This window comes from Salmo salar, chromosome 23, assembly GCF_965601325.2.
Source record: "Salmo salar chromosome 23, fSalSal1, whole genome shotgun sequence".
In the NCBI taxonomy this organism is placed as follows: domain Eukaryota; kingdom Metazoa; phylum Chordata; class Actinopteri; order Salmoniformes; family Salmonidae; genus Salmo; species Salmo salar.
The window spans coordinates 4,478,711-4,495,419 of record NC_138313.1 but is presented as its reverse complement, the minus strand read 5'-3'; the positions used below and the strand labels follow the sequence as shown (position 1 = coordinate 4,495,419).

The 16,709-nt window shown below is 43.4% G+C and overlaps 2 protein-coding genes across 4 annotated transcripts in view; one reads left to right on the top strand and one right to left on the bottom strand.

Annotated features, from left to right (window-relative positions):
* Positions 1–7,420: 7,420 nt before the first annotated feature.
* tm4sf4 (transmembrane 4 L six family member 4) lies at positions 7,421–14,438 on the top strand. Its single transcript, XM_082967843.1, is given in 6 exon segments — positions 7,421–7,594; positions 8,402–8,456; positions 8,459–8,490; positions 11,334–11,479; positions 11,621–11,804; positions 14,406–14,438. Coding segments are annotated over 6 exon segments (624 nt in total).
* wwtr1 (WW domain containing transcription regulator 1) overlaps positions 13,461–16,709 on the bottom strand; it is a 92,772-nt gene continuing 89,523 nt past the window's right edge. For all 3 annotated transcript variants that reach the window (XM_014168665.3, XM_014168664.3, XM_014168667.3), the window contains one exon: positions 13,461–16,483. In XM_014168665.3, coding sequence (XP_014024140.1) covers positions 16,299–16,483 — 185 coding nt within the window. In that variant the 3' untranslated portion in view covers positions 13,461–16,298. The remainder of the gene's footprint in view (positions 16,484–16,709) is intronic.

Here is a 16,709-nt window from a genome sequence, read left to right as displayed (position 1 = left end):
TAGACTGTGTTTACAGCATTAGCGGTCATGAGTAGATGTGCTTGTTTTGAGATCTAAGGGAGAGCTGCATGTAACCACATGTGTTCATATCCTTTGCTAGTTAGTGAATTATTAGCCCAGTTATAGATCATTTGTTGTCAGCAATGGGGGAGTTATTGCTTCCTACAAGAGCACAACACGTGTACATTTCAAGACATCTTTGAAAAGCTAGTCAGGTAAAGAGAATTGTTTTGTCTTAAAGGGGCAGTGTTGTATTTTGAGACAGGCTTGAATAAGCTAAGTAGTCAATATGCAGAGGGTAGCATCATTTGTCTGATTCTCTGCAATAATGGTATGGGAATAATAATGCATTTTCTTATTTTATTTATTTATTAAGTGGTTTCTTGCATCAAACAACACAACATTTTCAGTCACCTCCTTATATGAAGGACAAGTGGATACACAGGTTAATGTCAAGCCCTGCATGTTTTTTTCAAAAGTATCATGGAATGAAGGCCTATGTTGAACACCACACATTGGCTGCTACTGTAGGCTGAATGACAGAACAGCTATTTCCATGTTAAAATGTTATGGGATGCATTTTATGCATTGTTTTTTATAGTAGGACACTCTGATAGGCCTACATTATGATCAAATAGCCACAGTAGCCTACCTGACCACTGTCTGAAACTGTAACTTAATGTGCGTACAGCCTCAGTGTTCACAGTAAACGCGTGCTGGATGTTGCACAGAATTTTCACAACTTTCAAGTTTGCGCTCAGCAGACCTGAAATTTGCTCAGGGCCTAAAAAAAGAGGGAACATTGTATATGACCCTGGTAAATACAGTGTATTCGGCCTCCCGAGTGGCGCAGTGGTCTAAGGTACTGCATCGCAGTGCTAGCTGTGCCACTAGAGATTCTGGGTTCGAGTTCAGGCTCTGTCACAGCCGGCCGCTACCGGGAGACCCAAGGGGCGGTGCACGATTGGACCAGTGTCGTCCGGGTTAGGGGAGGGTTTGGCCGGCAGAGATGTCCTTGTCCCATTGTGCACTAGGGACTCCTGTGGCGGGCTGGGTGCAGTGCACGCTGACAGGGTGACCAGGTGTACAGTGTTTCCTCTGACACGTTGGTGCAGCTGGTTTCCAGGTTAAGTGGGCATTGTGTCAAGAAACAGTGCAGCTTGGTTGGGTTGTGTTTCGGAGGACGCATAGCTCTTGACCTTCGCCTCTCCCGAGTCCGTATGGGAGTTGCAGCGATGAGACAAAACTGTAACTACCAATTGGATACCACGTAACTTGGGAGAAAAAGGGGGGAAAAATAAATAAAGGGAAAAAATGGTCTGGTCGATCGGGTTCAAGTCCGGGCTCTGGCTGGGTCACTCAAGCACATTCGGAGACTTTTCATGAAGCCACTCCTACGTTGTCTTGGCTGTGTGCTTAGGGTCGTTGTCCCACTGGAAGGTGAATCTTCGCCCCAGTCTGAGGTCCTGAGCACTCTGGAGCAGGTTTTCATCAAGGATCTCTCTGTACTTTGCTCCTTTCATCTTTCCCTCTATCCTGACTAGTCTCCCAGTCCCTGCCACTGAAAAAAAATCCCCACAGCATGATGCTGCCACCACCATGCTTCACCGTAGGGATGGTGCCAGGTTTCCTTCAGACGTAAGGCCAAAGAGTTCAATCTTGGTTTTATCAGACCAGAGAATCTTGTTTCTCATGGTCTAAGAGTCTTTAGTTACCTTTTGGCAAACTCCAAGCGGGCTGCCTTTTACTGAAGAGTGGCTTCCGTCTGCCTACTCTACCATAAAGGCCTGATTGGTGGAGTGCTGCAGAGATGGTTGTCCTTCTGGAAGGTTCTCCCATCTCCAAAGAGGAACTCTGGTGCTCTGTCAGAGTGACCATCAGGTTCTTGGTCACCTCCCTGACCAAGGCACTTCTCCCCCGATTGCTTAGTGTGGCCGGGCTTCCAGCTCTAGGAAGAGTCTTGGTCGTTTCAAACTTCTTCCATTTAAGAATGATGGAGGCCAATGTGCTTTTGAGGACCTTCGATGCTGCAGACATTTTTTGGTACCTTTCCCCAGATCTGTGCCTCGACACAATCCTGCCTCGGAGCTCTACGGACAATTCCTTCGACCTCATGGCTTGGTTTTTACTCTGACATGCACTGTCAACTGTGGGACCTTATATAGGCAGGTGTAGCCTTTCTGAATCATGTTCAATCATTTGAATTTACCACAGGTGGACTCCAATCAAGTTGTAGAAACATCTCAAGGATGATCAGTGGAAACAGCATGCACCTGAGCTCAACTTCGAGTCTCATAGCAAAGGATCTGAATACTTACAGTTGAAGTCGGAAGTGTACATACACCTTAGCCAAATACATTTAAACTCAGTTTTTCACACTCCTGACATTTAATCCTAGTAAAAATTCCCTGTCTTAGGTTAGTTAGGATCACCACTTTATTTTAAGAATGTTAAATGTCAGAATAATAGTAGAGAGAATGATTTATTTCAGCTTTTATTTGTTTCATCACATTCCCAGTGGGTCAGAAGTTTACATACACTCAATTAGTATTTGGTTGCATTGCCTTTAAATTGTTTAACTTGGGTCAAATATTTCGGGTTGCCTTCCACAAGCTTCCCACAATAAGTTTGGTGAATTTTGGCCCATTCCTCCTGACAGAGCTGGTGTAACTGAGTCAAGTTTCAAATCAAATCAAAGTTTATTTGTCACGTGCGCCGAATACAACAGTGAAATGCTTACTTACAGGCTCTAACCAATAGTGCAAAAAAGGTGTTAGGTGAACAATAGGTAGGTAAAGAAATAAAACAACAGTAAAAAGACAGGCTATATACAGTAGCGAGACTATAAAAGTACCGAGGATACATACAGACACCGGTTAGTCAGGCTGATTGAGGTAGTATGTACATGTAGATATGGTTAAAGTGACTATGCATATATGATGAACAGAGAGTAGCAGTAGAGTGTAAAAGAGGGGTTGGTGGGACACAATGCAGATAGCCCGGTTAGCCAATGTGCTGGAGCACTGGTTGGTCGGCCCAATTGAGGTAGTATGTACATGAATGTATAGTTAAAGTGACTATGCATATATGATAAACAGAGAGTAGCAGCTGCGTAAAAAGAGGGTTTTGGGGGGGTTGGGGGGGCACACAATGCAAATAGTCCGGGTTGCCATTTGATTACCTGTTCAGCAGTCTTATGGCTTGGGGGTAAAAACTGTTGAGAAGCCTTTTTGTCCTAGACTTGGCTCTCCAGTACCGCTTGCCATGCGGTAGTGGAGAGAACAGTCTATGACTGGGGTGGCTGGGGTCTTTGACCATTTTTAGGGCCTTCCTCTGACACCGCCTGGTGTAGAGGTGCTGGATGGCAGGCAGCTTAGCCCCAGTAAAGTACTGGGCCGTATGCACTACCTTCTGTAGTGCCTTGCGGTCAGAGGCCGAGCAATTGCCGTACCAGGTAGTGATGCAACCAGTCAGGATGCTCTCGATGTTGCAGCTGTAGAACCTTTTGAGGATCTCAGGACCCATGCCAAATCTTTTTAGTTTCCTGAGGAGGAATAGGCTTTGTCGTGCCCTCTTCACGACTGTCTTGGTGTGTTTGGACCATTCTAGTTTGTTGTTGATGTGGACACCAAGAAACTTGAAGCTCTCAACCTGCTCCAATACAGCCCTGTCGATGAGAATGGGGGTGTGCTCGGTCCTCCTTTTCCTGTAGTCCACAATCATCTCCTTAGTCTTGGTTACGTTGAGGGATAGGTTGTTATTCTGGCACCACACGGCCAGGTCTCTGACTTCCTTCCAATAGGCTGTCTCGTCATTGTCTGTGATCAGGCCTACCACTGTTGTGTCATCTGCAAACTTAATGATGGTGTTGGAGTTGTGCCTGGCCATGCAGTCGTGGGTGAACAGGGAGTACAGGAGGGGACTGAGCATGCACCCCTGGGGAGCTCCAGTGTTGAGGATCAGCATGGCAGATGTGTTGCTACCTACCCTCACCACCTGGGGGCGGCCCGTCAGGAAGTCCAGGATCCAGTTGCAGAGGGAGGTGTTTAGTCCCAGGGTCCTTAGCTTAGTGATGAGCTTTGAGGGTACGATGGTGTTGAACGCTGAGCTGTAGTCAATGAATAGCATTCTCACATAAGTGTTCCTTTTATCCAGGTGGGACAGGGCAGTGTGGAGTGCAATAGAGATTGCATCATCTGTGGATCTGTTTGGGCGGTATGCAAATTGGAGTGGGTCTAGGGTTTCTGGGATAATGGTGTTGATGTGAGTCATTACCAACCTTTCAAAGCACTTCATGGCTACGGACGTCAGTGCTACGGGTTTGTAGTCATTTAGGCAGGTTGCCTTTGTGTTCTTGGGCACAGGGACTATGGTGGTCTGCTTGAAAGATGTTGGTATTACAGACTCAATCAGGGAAATGTTGAAAATGTCAGTGAAGACAACTGCCAGTTGGTCAGCACATGCCCGGAGCACATGTCCTGGTAATCCATCTGGCCCCGCAGCCTTGTGTATGTTGACCTGCTTAAAGGTCTTACTCACGTCGGCTACGGAGAGCGTGATCACACAGTCGTCCGGAACAGCTGATGCTCTCATGCATGCCTCAGTGTTGCTTGCCTCGAAGCGAGCATAGAAGTGATTTAGCTCGTCTGGTAGGCTCGTGTCACTGTAGGCCTCCTTGCTCACACACGCCTTTTCAGTTCTGCCCACATATTTTCTACAGGATTGAGGTCAGTGTTTTTTGATGGCCACTCCAATACCGTGACTTTGTTGTCCTTAAGCCATTTTGCCACAACTTTGGAAGTATGCTTGGGGTCATTGTCCATTTGGAAGACCCATTTGCGACCAAGCTTTAACTTCCTGACTGATGTCTTGAGATGTTGCTTCAAAATATCCACATATTTTTCCTACCTCATGACACCATCTATTTTGTGAAGTGCACCAGTCCCTCCTGCAGCAAAGCACCCCCACAGCATGATGTTGCCACCCCCGTGCTTCATGGTTGGGATGGTGTTCTTCGGCTTGCAATTCTCCCCCTTTTCCCTCCAAACATAATGATGGTCATTATGGCCAAGCAGTTCCATTTTTGTTTCATCAGACCAGAGGACAATTCTCCAAAAAGTACGATCTTTGTCCCCATGTGCAGTTGCAAACCGTAGTCTGGCTTTTTTATGGTGGTTTTGGAGCAGTGGCTTCTTCCTTGCTGAGCGGCCTTTCAGGTTATGTCGATATAGGACTCATTTTATTGTGGATATAGATACTTTTGTACCTGTTTCCTCCAGCATCTTCACTAGGTCCTTTGCTGTTGTTCCGGGATTGATTTGCACTTTTCGCACCAAAGAACATTCATCTCTAGTAGACAAAACGCTTCTCCTTCCTGAGCGGTATGACGGCTGCGTGGTCCCATGGTGTTTATACTTGCGTACTATTGTTTGTACAAATGAACGTGGTACCTTCAGGGGTTTGGAAATTGCTCCCAAGGATGAACCAGACTTTTGGAGGTCTACATTTTTTTTTCTGTGGTCTTGGCTGATTTCTTTTGATTTTCCCATGATGTCAAGCAAAGAGGCACTGAGTTTGAAGGTAGGCCTTGAAATACATCCACAGGTACACCTCCAAGTGATTCAAATGATGTCAATTAGCCTATCAGAAGCTTCTAAAGCCATTACATTATTTTCTGGAATTTTCCAACCTTTTTAATGGCACGGTCAACTTAGTGTATGTAAACTTCTGACACACTGGAATTGTGAAACAGTGAGTTATAAGTGAAATAATCAGTCTTTAAAGAATTGTTGGAGAAATTACTTGTGTCATGCACAAAGTAGATGTCCTAATTGACTTGCCAAAACTATAGTTTGTTATTAACAAGAAATTTGTGGAGTGGTTGAAAAACGAGTTTTAATGACTAAGTGTATGTAAACTTCCGCCTTAAACTGTATGTAAATAAAGTATTTCGGTTTTTATTTGTAATACATTTGCAAACATTTCTAAAAACCTGTTTTCCCTTTGTCATTATGGGGGATTGTGTGTAGATTGGCTGAGGATTTTTATTTAATCCATTTTAGAATAAGGCTGTAACGTAACAAAATGTGGAAAAACTCAAGGGGTCGGAATACTTTCCGAAGGCAATCAGTATACAATCAGTATAGGGCCAATACCCACAAAAGACTTTGAACCCCTTTGTACTGTACAAAGGGGTTCAAAGTCTTTTTGGGGTATTGGCCTTATATTGATTGTCTAATTGTGTTATATTCCACACTGAGTGTACAAAACATTAGGAACAACTGCTCTTTCCATGACATAGGCTGACCAAGTGAATCCAGGTGAAAGCTGTGATCCCTTATTGATGTCACCTGTTAAATTCACTTTTTATCCTTGAGACAATTGAGCCATGGATGGTGTGTGTGCCATTCAGAGGGTGAATGGCCAAGACAAATATTTAAGTGCCTTTGAATGGGGTATGGTAGTAGGTGCCAGGCACACCAGTTTGAGTGTGTCAAGAACTGCAAAGCTGCTGGCTTTTTCCTTTTTCATGCTCAACAGTGTCCCGTATGTATCAAGAATGTTCCACCATCCAACGGACATCCAGCCAACTTGATGTCAACATGGGCCAGTCAACATGGACCAGCATCCCTGTGGAATGCTTTCAACACCTTGTAGAGTCCATGTCCCAACGAATTTAGGATGTTCTTAGGGCAAAAGGGGGTGCAAACCAATATAAGCAAGGTGTTCCTAATGTTTTGTACACTCAGTGTACATTTACCTTGTAGCCTATACGTCATAAATCTAATAGTGCACAATATGCTGGTGTCATTGTTGTTTTCAGACTAAATATTATGCATTAATATAAGCCTAAATGTGAATAAAACTATGTAAAGGAAAAAAGTTATTCAGATTGTATTGGAATGTTTGGAATGTATGATACATTATTTAAATCATGTAATGTAAAATTATGAGAGGCTTCATGGGTGTTTCACTACAACATTGGCCGAGCAAAATACCATAAAGTACCAGGAAAAAGTATAGCCTGAAACATACTCCCATTCATAACCATGTATGGACTCCAATAGGCTGACAGTGTGTTCAATAACCCCCCCTCTATCTCTCTGTCAGGGCTGGGGCCAGGAAGGCAAATGCTATAGTAGAACATTAACTGGACCAGATAGTTGCCATAGCACAATCACTGTAAATTCAATTTAAGGCAGTTACATCATGACATCATCCAACCAGCAGTCTATATATACACCCCTCTCCAATCTGAGGGATTGAGAACGTTTGGTAGGTCTGGACAGGTACAATCCTAGATAAGAACCTTTTACGGAGGACGTATAGTTTAGGTGTGTACGAGTTTGTGTGGGAGCCCCTTGGACTTTTGAGAACCCCTTTTGGCCCTGTGTGACTGTTTTGGCTGATAAGGTGAACCATGTGCTCGGGTAGCTTTGCCAAGTCCCTGGGCATCACCCTGATCCCCCTGGCCATCTTGTGTGTGCTCAGTAACATCCTGCTCTTCTTCCCTGGGGGGCTGGTCGCTGATGACAATGACCATATCACTAAAGAGGTGTGGTACTTTGGGGGCATCATGGGATCTGGGGTTCTGGTAAGTCAACTGTTACGGAAGGGATAGAAAAGGGCTTTTGACGTGAGGCTTTTAATAACTTCTAATAACTCTCTAATATAAACATTTCTCATTTCAAGGGTTTTACTTGAATATCTCTATTCAACATGTGGAGAAACATAGAAATGTACAAATATTGGCTTGAGCCTTTCAGAAAACAGGTGAACAGTCAGGCAGATATATACAGTTGGGGCTATCGGCCTACGCGGTGTGTTTAGGAGCCCGTCTCTGTCTACAGGACGGCTTTAGTGAGATGAACGGTCCTTTTGAGAAGACTTGTTTCCTACTACGAACTAGGCTGTGGATTTTGGTTGAGAGGCTGGGAGTGGGTCAGATGTAAATCATTTATAATGCATTATAACGGCATAATAGTATATGAGGTACAATTTTAAACGATCAAAATGAAAGACTGAGGTGGGCTTGACCAACATGTTTGTGTTATTCCAGCGTTATTAGAATGCGATGAAATGTTTAGATTAATGTTCCCAGTGTTCAAAAGACAGTGCCACGCTGTTTTTGCTTCTTAAGCCAACCTGCCGTTGTCCTTCCTGTTGCCGATGACCGACACAGTAGTATCCCTACTATTCGGATTCAAGCCAGTATGATTGTCTGCGCTATAGTGAGCATTTACAAAATGGAGAGCAGTCTTCCTGGTCTTATCTAAATGGTTGTGGGTAGTATGATGTCTTTCTGTCCAGATCTTAATCAATAGTTGTGTATCCTAATGGTTGTGCGTATATTGTTGTGGTCTGATCCTAATGATTGTGTGCTGTATATCTTTCTGAACAGATGACCCTCCCAGCACTGGTCTTCCTAGGACTCAAAAACAATGACTGCTGCGGTTGCTGAGCAAAGAGAGTTGTGGAAAGAGATTTGCGGTGAGTAACATTACATGGAGAAAAAAAAACATGCAACTTATTAACATATTTATTTAGTTAAAGCATGGGGCATCCAAAGCAGTACACTGGCAATTCACATGACTCCTACAGACAAAGCCCTCATTATACTGGTGGCCAGCAGATAAGAGAAGCGAACAATTATGACTATAATTACGGTTCCCTGAAGAAGGCTATGGGGAGTTTGCACACTACTGCCCTCTACTGAAGAGCATTAGATCACGCCTGACAAGTCAATAAACACCATGCCTCACCGTAAGCCCGGTCTTCCATAGGTGTCCTTGTACCTCGTTTCCCTCCTTCATGGAACAGTAGCTATAGTCATAACTGTACATTCCCTTTTAGTAGGTCAACTCGGTACAAAACAGCTATGGGGATAGAAAACCACACCCTAAGCAGACCCCAGCGGACACCAAATGAAAATGGCGACGGCAGACCACACAGAGTTCCAACCCGACAGAAAACCTGCCTTTGTGATACATAAGATTGGCTTACAAGACGTGTTAAAAGAAATCCTTTCAGATAATATACCATATCACCCAGTCATCATCATCACAATATCACAATTTCCTCACCAGGACCCCTCCAAAATGGTACACAGTCCAGCTTATTGTCTACTGTATGCTCACATATTGAAAGGATCTATTTTAACAAATCGTGTAAGTCAATCTTACCTGATTATGTATCGTGAAATAGAAGAAAGCACACTTCAATCAATGAATCACATTTCTTTTGTAAAGCTCTTTTTATAATCAGCAATTGTCTCAAAGTGTTTTACAGATATCCAGCCTAAAACCCATAATGAATAGAGGGTGCAAACACTTCAAGACTGTAAGGTCAGATGGCTTTTCATGCTTTAGGAAGTCAATGTATGTGGGTGTGATGGTAAAAGACACGGTATCAGTTCAGGTCACAGGTGGATTGGGGACAGGCACCGCCAGAAATCATCAGGCCAGGGTGTCCTCAGGCGTAGAGTGAGAGAAATTGCCTAATTAGTGGGGGCATTCAGATCCAATGTTTTATTGATATTCATTCTTTATTGACTATTCATTACACTTCATATTGCACACGTTTATGAACATATCCTTTAATAAATCAAATTTTTACATTATAATTTCACTTCATAAATGTTACATTTTTCTTATTAAAAGTTGTGAATAATGTTTTGTAAACAAGTTCATGCCAAAAACTGCTTGTTCAGTAAGCACAGTAAGCACAACTTATTTTGAAACTATCAGACCAGCGATTGGCTGCAACCTGATTGGCTGAATGCGATACGCAACATCCGGGACTAGCATTAGGCACTCAGTATGGTGGTGGAAAATTGTGTTTCACAAAGAAAATATGGATATTTTCCCACCTTCTCACTATTAAATTGAGTTAAGGAGGAAATTGACTCCTTTGCAGCCTGAATGGAGAATGTTTTATGTATGAACCTGTGCACGGTGGAGAGGAGTGTACAGTCGGCTGCATACATTCACTTTGGACGGTAAAATTCCGACTCAATATCGCCATCTGTCGACATTTGGCTAGATGCCGCCAGACCCCTGGTGGATTGAGCACGTACACAGTTAGGTAATTCCTGACTTTCGCTGTCATATGCCGGAGAAACAGCTTCCACAATCCACTGGGAGAGACACTGTTTAGAAAGCGCTCTACCACGAGCTAGATTAGAAAAACAGAATAAAAAGAATTGGTCCCACAAACTGACACCCCTGGTCCGTTCAAGTATGCGTAATGCTCATACTGGACACAGGGCATGTACCGCTCTGCACTTCAGAGGGAAAAAGCTCAAAAGCTAGAGACCTGTAGGACATAGTCATGACCTTAGGGGCAAAGGACACAACGTGACTTTAGAGTTGCCAAAGGAGAACTTTATACAGCGGGGGTGAACGGATAACACGTGGAGATCTCCAACACGTTTAGCTGAGGCCAAAGCCACGAGTAGAGCGGTCTTGTAGGAGAGGATCTTCAGATCCACAGACTCCACCGATTCAAAATGGGCCTCACCCGGCACATCCAAAACCCAAGCCAAATCCCATATTGCCGCAATAGGTTTAGAAACCGGCCTGAGACAGTGCACACCTTTTAAAACCACACTGCCAGGGGAAGAGCCCCAGGAGTGGCACCATCAATTTTCACATGAAATGCTGAATTAGCTGCCATATACACCTTCAAGGAATTAATCTGTGTTTTGGGTTTATCACTTGTGAAAGGCGGGGCTTCCGGAGATGCACGGTATTCATTGGCCTTGTCAGGCGTGATTCTAATGTTCTTCATTAGAGAGAGTTAGCGCACGAACACCCAATGTATGGAGTTCACCGACTGAAAGGAAACAAAGAGCAGGCAGTTAGCTACAGCGCTCTCTTAACACCCGATCAATAGTATTATTTGATCTCATACTGGTACCATACTGCAGCATTGTTTAGGAGGGTGCCGTTGCTTTCAACAGATTTTGGGGCAAAAGGATCAATTGATCCATTGTCCATTGTTGCATTGGTTGGTTCAAGGAAATAATTGTTTCAAACTGTTGCTGATATATCAAGCTGATATGCTCACAGTATAAGTAAGACCTAAAGTCCATCCTGATCTAGGATCAGGAGCCTAGACCTGTCCATATAATCTTATCAATTATGGTCTGAAAGCCAAACTGATCCTTACTCTGAGACGTTGTATGGATACGGGCCCTGAACACGAATGTTAGTCCACTGAGCTGAAAGTGGTAGGAGGGGCTAACAAATTATATTTCAGTCACTTGGATGGCCTGGGTTCAATACCCAGATTGATTGAATTGGACCTCTAACTGTGATCCTTATTTTCCTCAGATGTTCACCTCGATTATCTTTGCTGTGGTGGGGGTTCTGGGGGCTGGCTACTCCTTCATTGTGTCTGCTGTTGCCATTCATAATGGACCAATGTGTCTCTATACCAATGGTAGAACAGAGTTATGGACCAACCCCTTTGTTGACGGGTAAGAACTGTTTTACCACTCAAAACCCATTGTTAAAACATTATTTATGTTTTGACAATGTGTATACCTCTGTCACTCACATACATTGCAGTGTGCTGAATCTTATTTGACTTTTTTGCTGAGCGTCACCATTTTCACCAGTGACTACCTGAATAACCACACCCTGTGGAAGGGCTGTAAGGCACCTGAGGGCATTGTGACCTGGCACCTGACCTTGTTCTCCATGCTGCTGGTGATGGGCCTGCTGCAGGATGTACTCTGTGCCATCCAGATCATCAACGGACTCATCGGTGCCATCTGTGGAGACTGCTGTGGCTGCTGTGGGGTAAGAGGACCAACCCTTGTCTTGAAACACCACAATCTTAAATAAACATCTAGCCCCTATGCCAAATTGATGGGGTGACGTATCGCTGCAGAATGCTGCGGTAGCCATGCTGGTTATGTGTGCCTTGAATTCTAAATAAATCACTGACAGTGTCACCAACAAAGCACCATCACACCTCCTCCTTCACGGTGGGAACCACACATGCAGAGATCATCCGTTCACCTACTCTGCGTCACACAGACACGGCGGTTGGATCCAAAAATCTCACATTTGGACTCATCAGACCAAAGGACAGATTTCCACCGGTCTAATATCCATTCCTCATGTTTCTTGGCCCAAGCAAGTTTCTTTTTCTTATTGGTGTCCTTTAGTAGTGGATTATTTTCAGAAATTTGACCATGAAGGCCTGCTGTTTTGCGGGTACTATTTAATGAAGCTGCCAGTTGAGGACTTGTGGGGTGTCTGTTTCTCAAACTAGACACTAAAGTACTTGTCCTCTTGCTCAGTTGTGCAACGGGGCCTCCCATTCTTTCTATTCTGGTTAGAGCCAATTTGCGCTGTTCTGTGAAGGGAGTAGTACACAGCGTTGTACGAGATCTTCAGTTTCTTGGCAATTTCTCACATGGAATAGCCTTCAATTCTCAGAACAAGACTAGACTGACGAGTTTCAGAAGAAAGTACTTTGTTTCTGGCCATTTTGAGTCTGTAATTGAACCCACCAATACTGATGCTCCAGATACTCAACTAATCTGAAGGCCAGTTTTATTGCTTCTTTACCAGAACAAGAGTTTTCAGCTGTGCTAACATAATTGCAAAAGGGTTTTCTAATGATCAATTAGCCTTTTAAAATGATAAACTTGGATTAGCTAACACAACGTGCCATTGGAACACAGGAGTGATGGTTGCTGATAATGGGCCTCTGGGCCGCTGTACTGTAGGCTTACAGAGGCCCATTATCAGCAACCATCCCCCCTATGTAGATATTACATTAAAAACAGAAGTCATTTACAACATTAACAATGTCTACACTGTATATCTGATCAATTTTAATGGACAAAAAAAGTGTTTTTCTTTCAAAAACAAGGACATTTCTAAGTGACCCCAAACTTTTGAACGATAAACATACATTATACGATACATACATACACACACACACACGAGACGTGAGCTAATGTTACCTACAGTGGTTCCTCCTTTACAGTGGTTCCTCCTTTAAAAGTTGCGAGCTTACACCGCGGAATTTAGAGGTCCCAGCGTCACGGCTTCATTGCTCCAGACCACCACAAGGGGGAGTTAGAGCAGTCATTATGCATTTGGGTCCAAAGGTTTTTATATGACCAATCATATCGAGTGGTTCCGATGACGAATTTGACAAGAGCCACCCGTCGCTGGTGACTTTCTTCAGCAAAGATGGCTGGCAAAACATTACGATGGAAGCAAATATAAGTAATTATAATGCCATAACGAGTCAAGCAGAGACAAACTATTGTGCATATTTGTTTGTCATCAAGTTAATTCACGAAAATCGCTATTTAGCAAGTTATTTATGCTCTCAGGTCATCCTTGGATCTGTGTACGGTTATGTGTGATCTGTGGGTTGTGATATTAGTGATCAAAAGTGAACTTCTGTATTAAATGGCATCAACAAAAAAGATCCACGGTTTTGACACCATTTTATTCATTTTTTACATGTTACACAACTTAAATTCTCATTTTCAGAGACTCCTTGCCCAGGTTACATTATGTAAAATTAACTCCACACTGCCAGGATACAGTATACGGCCATTTTGTTGGTGTGTGATTTCCACAACCAACGAACATTCCAAGAACGTTCCGAGAACACTGTACCTACTGACAACATACCCCCGTCTCATCCAACCATGCAGCTGTAGCCTAGCCACTGCGCTATCCTGCGCTACAGCGTTATCCTTTCCAATCCATGTCATGCCACGCACTATGCACAGCTGTAGTCAAACGTGCTCCACACCAAACCATTTCCTCAAACTCTTTATTCTATAACACCACCGCTGTGTTCATCCCCTATCTATGGTCTCAAAGGATCCATCTCTTTATCAGGTCTTGTTAACCCCCAAAAAGACAAATCTGGTATAAATGCGATTATCCATTTTCTTGAACTTTTAACTTGTGCCCTTCATACTGGTGCAACCTTGAATTGTGTCCCTGTAACAACGCACAAACAGCCCTGCCCAGTGTCCCCCCTCAGTGCCCCTCTGGCTTGTGTTATTAGATCTTGAACAGCAGGTCATTCAACAGAAAACAGACAGGAAACCTGCCTGACACACACGAGGAGAGGAAGCTGTGCGATTGGACAGTGTTATGCCTCATCCAATCACCTTGTCTGATTCTCAAAGGACCTCATCACCTCTCACTGGAGCAATTTTCCTCAGCTAGGCCTGGGCATAAGTTAGCATGTTGCTAGCCCTGTCAGAGCTAGCCTTCTTAGGCCATGCTTGGGTAATAGAGAGGCCGCCAATCTTTGGCACTAATCCACACCATTTCCCCCAATCCACACCTCTCCAATGAGACATGTGGTAGTGGTGATGGTGGGGTAACTGTGTACACCCTCTCACCCACCTCTAGGGCCCTCTTCACCTTGACGTTAGGACGTCATGAGCGCGGTGTTGGCCGCTGTGTTGAAAAGCAGCGGGTTTTGGCGTGCATTGAATGCCCGCCCCCTCCCTAAACTCAACCCTCCTCCCTCTCTCCCCCCCATCTATTCATTGCCCCTTCCCAGGATCCATCACTTTCTCGCCTTGTCAGTCCTAACGTTCTACACAGTAACCAGACTCAGTATATTCACAATATAAGGTCGGGCTATAGAAAACCTAACGCTAAGAATAACAAATATGTCATTCAACATGCAAATACAAAAACTGAGACAAATGTAGAAAAAAAGATTAGAGCAGATTGTGCTGAGGGGCTGGCACGTTAAAACAAAATCATAATGCCAACCCCATGTCAATCCAATCTGACAATTCAGTAAAAATCCTTGAAAAACACATTAAAAGGCCATATAAAATACTATCGTTGCATATTTCCCCGCAGAACAGATATTAGAAAAGTTGTCCTTTGGGTTTTCAAACAGGCCCAACTTTGCAAGCCCAAAGACCAACTGAGGACCAAAGACAGAGTTTGCTTATGAAGGATTATCAAGCCTCAACGCACATTGAACCAAAACGTCTAGTGGGAGCTTCTGGTGATCATCTAACTTCAACATTCACTTCATGATCAGATATCTTTGAATCCCTTGCTGATTTGCAGTGCATTGAAATCTCAATTGCATAAAAAATAAATGTAAGCGACATAGCTCATGATAAATACTAAAATTTTAACTTTATACTATAGGTCCTACAATAGCACCAGATGCAAAGAACCCATCTGGGCTATTTTACAGTAAAGAAAAAATAATACTTGTAGCATGATATAAAAAGTACATGGTATAAAACACAATTCTACGTATGCACGTTATTGCATAACTGAGGCATGAGCTTTTAGTGTTATAATAACTATATTGTAATCAGCTTGAGTACAATTAATAAAACGACAATAACTAAAAACATGTTTTAAAAAAAAAATGAAACTGAGTACAATTTTTAAGTTTTAAAGCTTTTGTAGTAACATTGTAGCGAACAACAGGAAACATTATTTGGTATACAACACACTTTGCTCTCATGGCCGCTAATGCTGATATAGAAGTGAATCCAAGAAGGTTGTTTTTGTGAACAGAAGCAACAGTAACAAAGCCAATCGGGTTTTCATTCTAACCCAAACTGACAGTTAGGATACTGTTGGTGATATAGAAGACGGTTTACAGTGCTGTTGCCAACAGAGGTCCACTTTATACAAAGAACCTACAGACTGGACAACCTTGTAGCCAGTAAAGATCCATTTCATAACTGCAGTAAGTTAAGCAATAGCTCCACCTATTGGTGAAAAAGCCTCCCTGCATACATTTTGACAGTCACGTCAAAGCAATACCATTGAAAACCAAATGTATTTATATTCACCAAGTACTTGTTCCACATAGAAAGTCACCCCAAGAAAGAAAGGAATGCTGTAGAATTGCTTTTATCAATTGTGATTTCAAAACCAGAGTGGGTTATCAGAGGAAGTCTTATAGAACATACAAAACCAAAACTACTAACGTTGTTAGTTTACCATACAGTAACTTCAATAGTGAAGTATACTTTAATACGTGTCATGTTTTGATTTGTTTTTGTTCTCTCAAGGCTTTGATTAATACTCTATATCTTTGATCCGAAACTGAACTCAGATTGACGATATGTGGTCTGGCAGACAGAGGGTAGACAGACAGAGCATAATATTACTGTACACATGATGAAGTGGGAAGATATAATGCTGATTTGAAAAAGTAGCAAAAGGTAGTCTTTAGATATGTGGAGTGAGTCTTTCGTCCTGTTTGTATGGCTGTGAATATATGTGTATAGAAGTTGTGTGTGTGTTTATGTGTGTTTACAGCCAAGTGAGGAAGGGCTCGCTCTTGTTGAGGACTGACTCCACGTCGTTGAGGATGGGGATGAGGTCTGCTCCCTCCAAGGTTCCCAGGTCCACGTTGGTGCCTGGCAGAGAGTCCAAGAAGTCTGGGAAGCGGCTGTGCTGGGGCACGTTCATATTGCCCGCCTGGGCCATGCTCTCACCTGGAGGGGGAGAGGGGAGATGAAGGTGAGTCGGGGGGGGGGGGGGAGCGAGAGAGATGGTCACATATAAATCAGGTAGAGAGAGAGAAAGGGGGGAGAGAAAGAGAGAAGGCGAGCGAGAGAGAAGACGGCTACCTGACTTGATATGTGTCGATATGTATGCTTTGGCAATGTATGTGGGTAACACTTTCCATGTCAATAAAGCCATGTGGGAGACAAGGCGAGA